General features: G+C 37.0%; 1 protein-coding gene across 2 annotated transcripts; it reads left to right on the top strand.

Annotated features, from left to right (window-relative positions):
- The first annotated feature begins 396 nt into the window (after positions 1-396).
- On the top strand, positions 397-11,223 carry LOC125864681 (uncharacterized). 2 transcript variants are annotated; one of them, XM_049544712.1, is made up of 12 exons: positions 397-588; positions 813-1,192; positions 1,306-1,404; positions 1,561-1,772; positions 3,711-3,904; positions 4,011-4,116; positions 5,186-5,493; positions 6,434-6,847; positions 8,176-8,257; positions 8,366-9,100; positions 9,263-9,874; positions 10,794-11,223. In XM_049544712.1, the coding sequence occupies exons 2-12, from the start codon at positions 1,140-1,142 to the stop codon at positions 10,946-10,948; spliced, it is 2,970 nt and encodes a 989-aa protein (XP_049400669.1). In that variant the 5' UTR covers positions 397-588; positions 813-1,139; the 3' UTR covers positions 10,949-11,223. The 2 variants fall into 2 exon arrangements, with proteins under 2 accessions (XP_049400669.1, XP_049400668.1); XM_049544711.1 differs by having other exon boundaries at positions 8,366-9,874.
- Positions 11,224-11,585: the final 362 nt, after the last annotated feature.

Here is an 11,585-nt window from a genome sequence, read left to right as displayed (position 1 = left end):
AGTAAGATAGTGACAGTATTTTGATTCCCATCAACATGGAGTTTTAAGAAACCATTCATAGGCTTATTCCAATAAATCAATTACTACTCGATAATTATACGGAAGAGAAGAAAGAAAAAAATTTAAAACAAAATTATGATAATTCATTTCACATCTTTACCGAAGTAAAATTCACAATATGTATCATATCAACAAATCGCATTTAATGAGCATTTTTTAACTTGAATTCACCCGTTTAAGAAATATAAATATAAATATTAATTAAAATATCTCTTAACAAAATTTAATGACAAATTAAAAAATTATCTATCTATTTCGTGAAAAATTAAATATATCCTATATAAAAAAAAGAAAACTATCTCACCAATTGATGTTTCCAAAGAAAATGACCAGAGCCTTGAAAATTATTTTTGAAAAATTTCCCAAAATATCAAATCCAGAACCCCTTTTCTCAATAAAGAAAACACAGATATATACTGTTTTCATATACGAACATACATATATGATCGACTCTCCATTCAGCTTTGCCGATCAAGCGAAAACTACGAATTTGCAATGAATGGATATCTGAACTCTCTCTTGATCCAGGTAGAAATATAAACCCTAGCTTCTAAACTTGGTTAAAGATGAGATTGCTTTAAAATTGAAAGGAAAATCCTTGAATTTGTTAGACGTGTTTGTATCAAACGATGAGTACAAATTCTTTTGTTTTTGGTAATTTTAGGTTTCCATTGTCGAAAATGAATGTGTTTTGAGTTAGAACATGGTCAGGAGTGTAATCTGATGTAACTGAGTTTGTTTGTTGAATCCAGGTGTCGGAAGAAAGTGGAAATTAACTTGGTTTCAATCAGTGTTAGTGTTGGGGATAGCTGTATATAATTGCAGGTTTTGGGATTAGATAGCTGCTGACTGTACTGATGTTGTATAATTTGTGGTTTGGTTTGACCAACTTGTAATTGAATATTCTGATTTGGTTTGCTCATGGGATTAATTTGGAAATCTGTTGTATAAGATGGTTTGAATCCAGTCATGATTGAGGCCGTGTTGTATTAAGTCTATTTAGGTGAAACAGATTTGACAGTGGTGCAGAATATTGGGTTTGTTGGTGGGTTGGGAGTTGTTTTACGCGGTATTGCAGAATGAGCTTGGAGACTGATGGTGGGTCCACAGATTGTGCTTCGGAAACTCAGAAGTAATGCTTAATTTTCTTTCAGTTTCTGACATGATTTACGGCCATGCACTATATTGTCTTAGACTTTATTTGTTTTGAAGCTTTATATGAATGCTATATATATAACGATTCAGGCGTTCAAGAAAATCATATTCAAGAGAGGTTCTGTTGTCAATAAGTCAACTGGAGATTTGCAAGAAGTTACCTAGTGGATTTAATGAGCCGACCCTGAGGTAAGCATGCCAATTTTTCTTAAATGTATTGCAGTTGCTTGGAACTAGAGGAGTAAAGTGATAATTTCCAAAATGTAGTGGGATAGCTCCCATAACATGCTCTAGTGTCTTTTGGATATTGTGGAGCGTATTGATGATTTGCATTTTCTCAAATAGTGAACTTGAAGACACTTCACATGGTATACAAGACCGCCAAAGAGTACCTGGCAGTTTAACTTTGCAAGGGTTTAGACGCACCGACTATAGTTCATCCCCACCTACTCGTGGGGATTCCAGTAGTTATTCACGAGGCAATTATGGAAGATGGGACAACCGTTCGTCTGGATGGGGTGATCGAGATAACGATGCACAATTTGATTGGGATTCAGGTTCAGCTCAGATTCTTCCATATATATTGTTAATTATGTGTGTGAGAAGCCTTTTCATTATACTTGATTGCTTCAGAACTGCAGCTATAGTTGTACTGTATGCATTATCTAAAAAGAAAAAAAACGAAGGAAAGAAAAAAAAAAGGGAGATCATTATAGGATCTCCCTATAATGATAGAGTAGGTTTAGTGATTTTGTGAGTCCAAACATATGGAGAAGACAACAGTTGTATCTAATAAAACAGATGGCAAAAATTAGATTTTCTTGCACTGAAGTATGGAGGTTGAATTACTGGTGCTGCTCTTGATGTATTATTTAGGAGCAGCTTGCCTTAAGTTTAGCTGATGGAAGCAACTTCCTTGGAGAATGTTGATTTAAAAAGGGTGAGAAAAAGAGAATGAACTGGACTCATACTTGAAGCCTGATTGGTTGGAAAATCTTGGGCTTAGAATGCCATGCAATATGGTCATATAGTTATGGAACATGTTTCTTTGTCTACAACACATAGAAGACTTCTGTCATTTGTTTCTACACCGTCCAGTGACAACTGAATTATGGAAGGGTTTTGCCCTTTTGTATTAGTAATGTCTACAGAAGTTGGGGACAGTGGAATGTAGGAGTTGCTCGGATGGTAAGCACTCCTCACTTCCAACCCGAAGGTTGCGAGTTCGAGTCACCAAAGGAGCAAAAGGGGTGGGAGCTCCTAGGGAGGGTAAAAAAATAAAAAAAAATAAAAATGTAGGGAAGCCTATTAGAAAGATCTGTCAGACTGTTCTTGCCTCCAGGTTTTGGGGTCTTTGGCTTGAAAGAAGTAGCAGATGCTTCGAAGGGAACTCTTCCTCTCACCTATATGTTGGGACATAGATTCCACATTTTTCTTGCTGCAGTAAATTTGACATTTTAAATAATATAGTTCTTTGTTGACTTTGTTAGTTCCCTAGTAAGCATCTAGAAAATTCACTGTTGTGGAGCTAACTCTTTCTGACATAGCATTTCCTTCGCACTTTTTTTGCTCACAAATAGCCGTGATCTATTTTGGCTTTTAGATAAACTGTTGGTTATCGTTAATATATTTTTCACATTTTAATTTTTGGAAAAAAGAACTTACATATTTCAACTTACATTCCTCTGTGTTTAGGGATGATGAATCAGACCATCCCCGAACCTTGCAAATAGGGTTAACTTCCTTCTGATTATGATGCGTACTGTTATGTTCATATTTTTTGAATCACATAAGTGTGTTCATTCAGGATATCTGTATGAGATTGGATAACTGTGTAGGGGTCATCTCTTAGGAGTATCATGCTTTATATGTTGTTCTCATTATACAAACTGGGAACTCAAGATATCCCTGTTGGACGCAATTAGAATAATTATACTTCTATCAATATTATGCCGACTTTCTTTCTTTTGACAATGAAAGGAGTATCAAGGTAAAATTATGCTGGACTTTCTTTTACTTCTCATTCTTTAGTTGTTTCATGGATGCTGGTTAGCTACCTTCCACATGCTTGTTTCTTTGGGTATTATACATTTGGTTCATTTGTGATGATCATAGTTGGAGGAACTGTTTGCCAAGGGTCTTGAATCCCTATTTCCCTTTAGATTCTATCTTCAAAAAACAAATTGGAATGCTGGTTCCACTCATCGTTAGGCACATTAGTCATTAGTCTTCTGAGAAAAACCTCGAGTGCCGTTTGAAGGTTCTTCTCTGCTCCACTTCTTGTGTTTTGCATTATTTGCTGGCTGAATTGCAGAAATAGTGCCCCTCTTGCATCATAGGCAATATAGTGCATTTTCTGCTGTGTAATGCCTTGTTCTTGTCTGCCAGATATGCTCTATATTCTTAGTTGATTCTGTGTGCATGTGTATGTGGCTCTAAGATAGTTTGTTTTTCTTCAGAGAGATTTTGTTGATAACTTTTGAGTTTTGACCCAGATTCTGGTAGGAGATATGGCAATCAAGCTCAGCGCACTTCGCAGAGTTCTGAGCATGATGGGCTTCTTGGAAGTGGTTCATTTCCAAGGCCGTCTGCATATGGATCTGGAACATCTGCACCTAAGGTCCAAGCAAGCAATAACTATCAATCTAACAAGACCAATGAGCCATATCATCCTCCCCGCCCTTATAAGGTGAACTTCGGTGATCACGGCTTTCCAATATTCTGGCATGCTTCATTACTTGTCCTCTTATTTAAACAACATCTTAACATAAAATGGATTCTTGTAATATATTCAGGCGGGACCTCACCCTCGAAAAGACACTGATGCAATCAATGACGAGACTTTTGGTTCAGTTGAGTGTACCAGTGAGGATAGAGTGGAAGAGGAAAGAAGGAGAAGAGGTATTAAAGCCTCATTTGCTTGCACTTAATGAAAAAGTTGCAATCTTAATTGTTTAGAGCTCAATTATTAAGTCCGTTTGTTTTTTAATTTTGAATCTTAATCATTCAGATTTTGATCATTAAGTAGTTACCGTTGTAAAAATAAGGAGGTTTTAATCATTAAGTGCGTTTTTTTTTAATGTTAGAACTCTTAATGAGTTTGAATAGATCTGAATCATAAAGATCCGTAACAAAGTCTTAATATCATTAAGATTGTTATTCAATTTTCTTTACAAAGATGGCAGTTAACCAAATCATTCATTCATTGATACCTCCATGACCCTCTATTATCAACTGCCGACACTATGCCTATCATTATTAACTACCACTACCCACCACCCACCATCCACAACCACCACCTTTGCCAATCACTACGATTAACTATCACCACCACTAGCCACCATTTACAATCACCACCCACCCACAACCACCACCTATCTCTACCGATAATCACCACCATCAGTCACCACTATATATCTCCAATCACTGTTATCATTCTTCACCAACACTACTTAACACTATCATCTACCACAACTATCAGCCGCCACCACCACCAACTACCATCATTAACCACTACTGCCAGTCACAATCACCACTGACTAGCTACTACCCACATTAGAAATGCCATCCCCAATCTGCACTACCATCTGTCACCGCTAGCCATTACCACCATTAACTGCCATATAGTTTCTTAAAAATAATCTGTCGATATAGCATTAGATGACTTTGGTATTTTATTAAATTTTATATATATTAAATTTGAAACAAAATTATGTTGAAAAAACAAACGGTCTTAATTATTTAGCACTCATATCTTAATACAACATCTTAATATTAAGATGTGTATTTAGATTCACACATCTGAATCTTAATGCACATTTTAATATTCATATTCAAACATCTTAATCTTAATAAAAATAAATAAGGCCTAAGATCATGCGTTTCTTTGTGATGTGATGCTATATCCCATGTTAGCATGTGTATTTTTATGAGCTTGTGGAAGATAGAGTTTTGATTGAATTTCTTTCAGCTTCTTTTGAGTTGATGAGGAAAGAACAGCATAAAATTCTTCAAGAGAAGCAGAAGTCAAAACTGGAGAAGCATAGAACTGAGGACATTATAGAACAGCTGGAAGATAATAAGGAGGATAGAACAGTTTTGGAAAAAAATAGTGAAGTAGATGGGATGACCACCCAACCTTCAGCAAACAGTGATCTGGGAAAAACTTCTTTTCCTTCACAGAATCCACCAGCTAGACCGCGTGTACCCCCCGGCTTTAAAACCACTGTGTTGGATAAGAACTCTGGCTCAAATTTGAGCCATTCACGCGTGACAGAGGTATTTACTTTTTACTTAATTTTCTCCAGTAGAGTATTATGCTTGAGTCCTTTTCTATTAAAAAAGAAGAAAAAGAAAATGGGGCTTCAAGGAAATAAGCAAAAGGGGAAACAATAAGAGAGGATTTTTCATTTCGTCTTAGTTCTTTGTCAATTAATACCCAGTTTATATGATCATGCTTGACGGGATGTGGAGTTTAAGAAGCTAAGGAAAACTTTTGATATATAAGCTCAATATATGCAAAGTGCCAAAACTGCCATACTACCAACAATTAAATGAGATGGGAAGAATTCCACATGTCTTTCATCTTTCGTTCTCCTAATAAAAAATCATTAGATCAAGTGGATATGGACAACTAAGGGTAAAATGATGATGTTACGATTAAATAGTTTCCAAATACAAAAAGTGTCTTTTATCTTTTTGGAATAACCTAAAAAGAAATGTCACAAAATGAAAAAGAGGAAGTATATACTAAAATCTTCCCTGAGGATCTTTTTTTTGCTTGTATGTTGACTTGATTAACAATGAGGAAATCTTGTAAGTCTTAGCTGGACTGAACTATGAAATATTTGTTCATTATAAGTAAACCGGCTCATAATCTTGCAGTGCTGAAAGTGCGTGATGCGGTTTGCTTAACTTTTAGTCCCAATTCGATTTATTTTAGGCTGATAAGTTTCTTAGAATTAGTAAAAATTGAACAATCTTGTCGTGATAGAGAGCAGTAGGTGTGTGGTTATATGTAAACCACCCAGTTGTTTGATGATGGAATTTTAAGTTTAAGTTGCACCCGTTGAGATATTGCATGCGATGGCATCTCTGTCCAACTGTCTATCACTGTGAATCCGCTGGTGTTAACTATTGATTTCCTGGTTATGTTACCTTTATCAAAAAATAAATAAAAAAAAATACTATTGATTTCCTGGTCATGTCTTCTGGTTAGGTTGGACAATCTGATACCGAAGAAAGCCTATTGGAAGTAAAAGCCTATGCTGCCCCAAATGGTACTGTTCATAGTGTAGAGAGACAGAGCTTGCAAGAAATTAGCTCGAGTTATAAACTTGAACGTAGGAGATCACACACATCGATTTTGAAGAAGAATGACCAAATTGCTAATCAGTCAGTGAGATCAGATACTTCTGACAGGATACTTGGCATGGAAGATCATTTCAATCAGAGATCAACTCTTTTAGAGGCTCATGAAGCCTTGCATGAGCCTGGAATTATTGAACACAGTACCCAGCAATCTGATAGGAAATTTGCTAAGTCTAGCCAAGACCCTTCAGCATCAATCTTGGATAAGATATTTGGAAATGTTATACCAATTAATGTTGGTGACTCTGAGGCTCCAGTTATGGTAATTGTTTTGCACACTTTATCAGCTTCGCTTCTCTCTTAGCTTTGGTGGGCGTTTGGCCATGAAAACCAAATATTATTTACTTTATTTGGAATTTTTAAAGTTGGAGTTGAAGTTGTGTTTGAACATACTTTTTGCAAAGAATATTTAGAACTTGAATGTGATTTTTCTAAATATGGTTTATATCCCAAATTTTTAAAAACTAGTGAAATCACCTAACTAGAGTACTGGACTAGTTTACCTGAAAAATAAATAAAAAATCTGCTCTAAAAGAGTAATATCTCAAAACAGATAGTCACATAATGTCATAGATTAGATCCCATGTACGAACTACTACATACTATTACCAATATTTTTTAATTTTCTTTGAAATTTTTGAAGTTGGAGTTGAAGACGGAGTTGTGTTTGGTTAAAGTTTTTGCAAATATATTTGGTTGTTTGAATGTACTTCTCCTAAAAAACATGAAATATGATTTAATCATGAAGTATAATTTAAATGGGGTCATTTTTATAAAAATAAAAAATTTAGGGTAAGATTAAAATTTGAAAAAGGAAAATATAGTGGAAGTGGAAAAAAAAGAAAGAGTAAAAACAGGGTTTTGGCCGTGTTTCCAAATTCCAAGTTGTATTTGGATTTTCATGGCCAAACGGGTCCTGATTTCATTACTCTTAAACAATCCTATCAACCCCCATTACCCTGCCATTACACAATCGCCTAAAATTGCTACACCTATTAGGTGGTAAAAAGTTCGTAGGTTGATTTCGTCCCTTGTTTTGGGTAAAGCTTATGTATTTTATGGACTAAGGAGTCATTTGGTAGTTGGTTAGAGTTATGCATGTATTAGTAATACATGGATTAGTTATGAAGAAATTTATGTATTATTTGATGTAGAGATTAGTTATGCAGGGTTTACTTATTAATGTATTGATTATTTATATATTACTTATTCCATCTTATATCTTGCATAAAATAATACAACGATTCCCTCATAACTTATGCATATATTAATTATGTGAAACTTTAAATTGCTAACCAAACACCATATTAATTTTATACATGAATAACTTACCTCCTAATCAACTATCAAACGTGGTGTTACTTATGTGGATTCTAATAACTCACTTCCACACCAGCTACCAAACGACCCCTAAGGTTGTCATCGTGATCCCTGATGGGTGCGGAAATTCTTGTCATCTGTTGTATTTCTTTTACTTTCCAGTTTTGGACATTCATCAATATTCTTAATTTCATTTAGCAGTAAATATTCATAATACACTTATGACTTCCCTACTAGTTGTTCATTTTCTTCATTTGACTTTCCCCCCAGAATCACGATAGTAAACCAAATGACATGTTGGGCTCCAAGGCTATACAGTCTTCGAAGTTCACTAAGTGGTTTATGGAAGAAGGTATTCATCCATTTATGGTGTTTCGTTTTTTTCCCTTTTTAGTTTCTTTCTATTGAGGTTCTAACAATTCTTTTTTAACCTGTATTATCCCATTTAATATCGTTGTAGATAGGAAGACAACAGAAGACTCCTCGTCAAGTAGGCCAAATGATTTGCTTGCGTTAATTGTTGGTGGCGATAAATCCAGATCACAAGCTTTTGATGGAAACGTTTCAAAAAGCTTTCCGTCTGAATTTTTCGATCAGAGTCCTGAGCCTACAAGTAAGGTCACATTGCATATGCCTTCTACACCACTTGGGGTCCCTGAGCCTATGCATGATTCTAGTAAAAGGGAGGCCACCCCGCCGATCCTTACTTGTGAGGACCTTGAGCATAAAATGCTGTCAGAGTATAGTGAAAAGAAACCTAATCTGCAGCCTACTTCACAAGTTTATGGTACTAATCGCTTAGACACTGTAGAACAACCGGTAAATGTGGACAACAATGCATCTCAACACCTCCTCTCATTATTACAGAAGGGGCCAGGTCTTACAAATATGAAAGGGAAGGGCAGTATTGGCACTGACGCCCGGGATGGACATGATGAGTTTACTGTGCATGACAGATCTAAGGAGGAAACTACCAGGGATTCTCATGCTCCAGGAAAGGCAGTTACACTTGAAACCCTTTTTGGATCTGCTTTTATGAAGGAGCTGCAATCCGTACAAGCTCCAGTTTCAATTCAGAAGAACTCAGTTGGTCCTGGACTAATTGATGATTCAGAGACACGCAAGTCATCCTTGCCTGGTTTTGATGATGGACTATTTTCTTCCATAATTGATGGTATTGGACCAAAAGGAGGTGGTAAGGATAACAGACTCTTGCCATTGAATTACAGTGATCAAACCAAGCTGGATAAGCCTCAAAACTGGTTGGGATTTGGAAATTCTCAGTATGAAGTTAATTCAAGGCACCAGAGTGAAATGGTTTCCAAGAGTGAGGCTGCTGAATTTTATCTGCCTGCAGAAAACTTATTTAGTGCTCGTGATCATTTGAATCCCCAGGTCTCAATGGTTATGCCTGCAGGAATTTTGAGTGAAGGAGAGTTGACAACTGGTAGTGTGTCTGGCGGTGATGAAAGGTCCTTGATGAGTCTAGAAGGTCTGCCTTTATCGCGTGTTCCCTATGAGCAGTCTGAAATGCCATTGCACCATCGTCTTGCTCAACCATCATCTCTGCAATTTCATCCCTTGCAAATGAGCCAAGGGAGGCCATTATTTCATCCGATGGATTCTGGTCCTACTCATTTAAATCCTCAGATTTTCAATGGTCGAGAGAGCATGGCTTTACATGAAGCTCCCGGTCGTCAGTTTGCTGGAAATATGAATCGACCTCCATTTCACCATCCTAATGGTGGACTGACAGGGTTTGATCTCCCTGCTCACCATCCTATGCTGCAGCAGATGCAGATGGCTGGAAATAACCCTCATCTGCTACATGACCGTCTAAGGGGCGCACAGGTTCCTTCACATCTCAGTAATCAAGCAGCTAACAATATGCAGGAAGTTAACAGAGTTCAGGCTTTCCCTTTTGTGCCACACCAAGTCAACATTAGTGGCCGTACTGTGCAAATGCCAGGTAAAAGCTTAAATGTCCCCTTTCTGCAGCTGTCTGTGATGATATTTTAGAGATTAAAACCTCAAAAAGAAGTTGCTCTTTTCTTATCTTGCTGAATTTAATGCATAGATTTCATTTCTTCAGTGTTTTCTACTTCTTCCTTAGTTTTTCCATCATGATAATGAAAGAAAGCACGCGTGCACCTTTCTTGCTAGATTACACCTCAAAATGAGGTTTCTCTTTCTGATCTTGCTGAAACTTAAAAGTACAGATTTCAGCTCAACTGTGGCCTGTACTTGTTCCTTAGTTTTTCTACCATGATATAAGAAAGCACGTGCATCTTTCGTTATACTCTTCCCTGTCCCCTCGTGTATGCAGCAATTCTGCAGTTTTAAGTTGCTGTGCTGGTTACTGTCACCATGCAGATTATAATGAATTTCACTACATTTTAGAATTACAAGGGGCTGCTTGGGATTCATCTTTATATAATATTCTCCTGTTTATTGTTGAGTGACGTCAGGTCGAAATGAGGATTAAACATGACCAAATGTTGAATATTCTGTTATCACCTTTAGCTTTTCCTCAAAATTGTGTAGGTTGGGAAATATATTTTTCTGAAGCAAGTCGGTGACCTTTTTATTCCTCCTTTGCTTATGAAGGCCTTTGAGGCTTGGGATAGTGAAGCATGCTCTTTCCCAGCCCTAGTATTCTTCTCGATGTTACATGTCAAGACTTCTGCTGTTAGATAATTAATGGACCCTGGGAAACTGGTAATACCAAAAAAGACGTGCATATCATTCATTCTAAGAAGGCCACTGTGCTGTTGTTCCTTTTATTGGTGTGATACACTGATACTTTTCTGGTTGAGGATGCATTTTCTGCTGATGTTTAACTAGCTGGGTAAAACTTATTCATTAAATTTTTTATTTGTTTCACTCAGATCCAGATATCAACAGCAGAAACAATCATCCTGAGGCAATGCAAAGGCTTGCTGAGAGGCAACTTGGGGCTCCTAAGCAGATCCACCCTTTTGCTGGTGGCAATGTCCAGGGGATGTACAATCACGAGCTTGACATGGGATTGCGATACAGATAGTTGATCAGGGAGCGAGTCGGTAGCAATATTTGCAACTGGGTACCGTGTTTTCTTTTCCCAGTTTGACTAAGAATCCGCTGTTACAACTTTACCATGTTGTATTGCCTTTACCATCGAACCAAAGAATTGGAAACCATGTTGGCCTTCTGCTTTTTTGCACGAGGGGCAGGCATATAGACTCATGGGAAGGTGTAATTTTAGATTTTATTTTCTTGTACTTGGTAGGGTTTAGGGTCTCATCTTGTGCATGCATGGTTCAATTATTTGGCCCTTCATATGCCCCTTCTTCTGATGTTCCCCTTGCAGTTTTTTTTTTTTTTTTTGGTTTCACATTTGGTGTCTGATACCCCCGAATCCAGATTCGCGCTCCAAGTGCTCCCTAACAAAAGCGACTTCGTATGCAGAGGGACTCGTACTCGAGACCTCTCATTAAAGATGAGGGAGTACTTATCACTCCACCCAACTCTTGTTGGTCCCTTTGTAGATTCGTGTATAGCATCAATTTGACTATTGTATTTCTGATCTCGTATTATCCCAAAATGAATATGCATGCCACACGCAAAGGTCTAATGTTTCACATGTACACAAGGTACCCTCCTTCCTAAATGTTGTTTGGTACGAGGGATGGGATAAACAA

Source organism: Solanum stenotomum, chromosome 5, assembly GCF_019186545.1.
Source record: "Solanum stenotomum isolate F172 chromosome 5, ASM1918654v1, whole genome shotgun sequence".
NCBI classification, from domain to species: Eukaryota; Viridiplantae; Streptophyta; class Magnoliopsida; order Solanales; family Solanaceae; genus Solanum; species Solanum stenotomum.
This window is presented reverse-complemented; position numbering and strand designations above follow the sequence as displayed.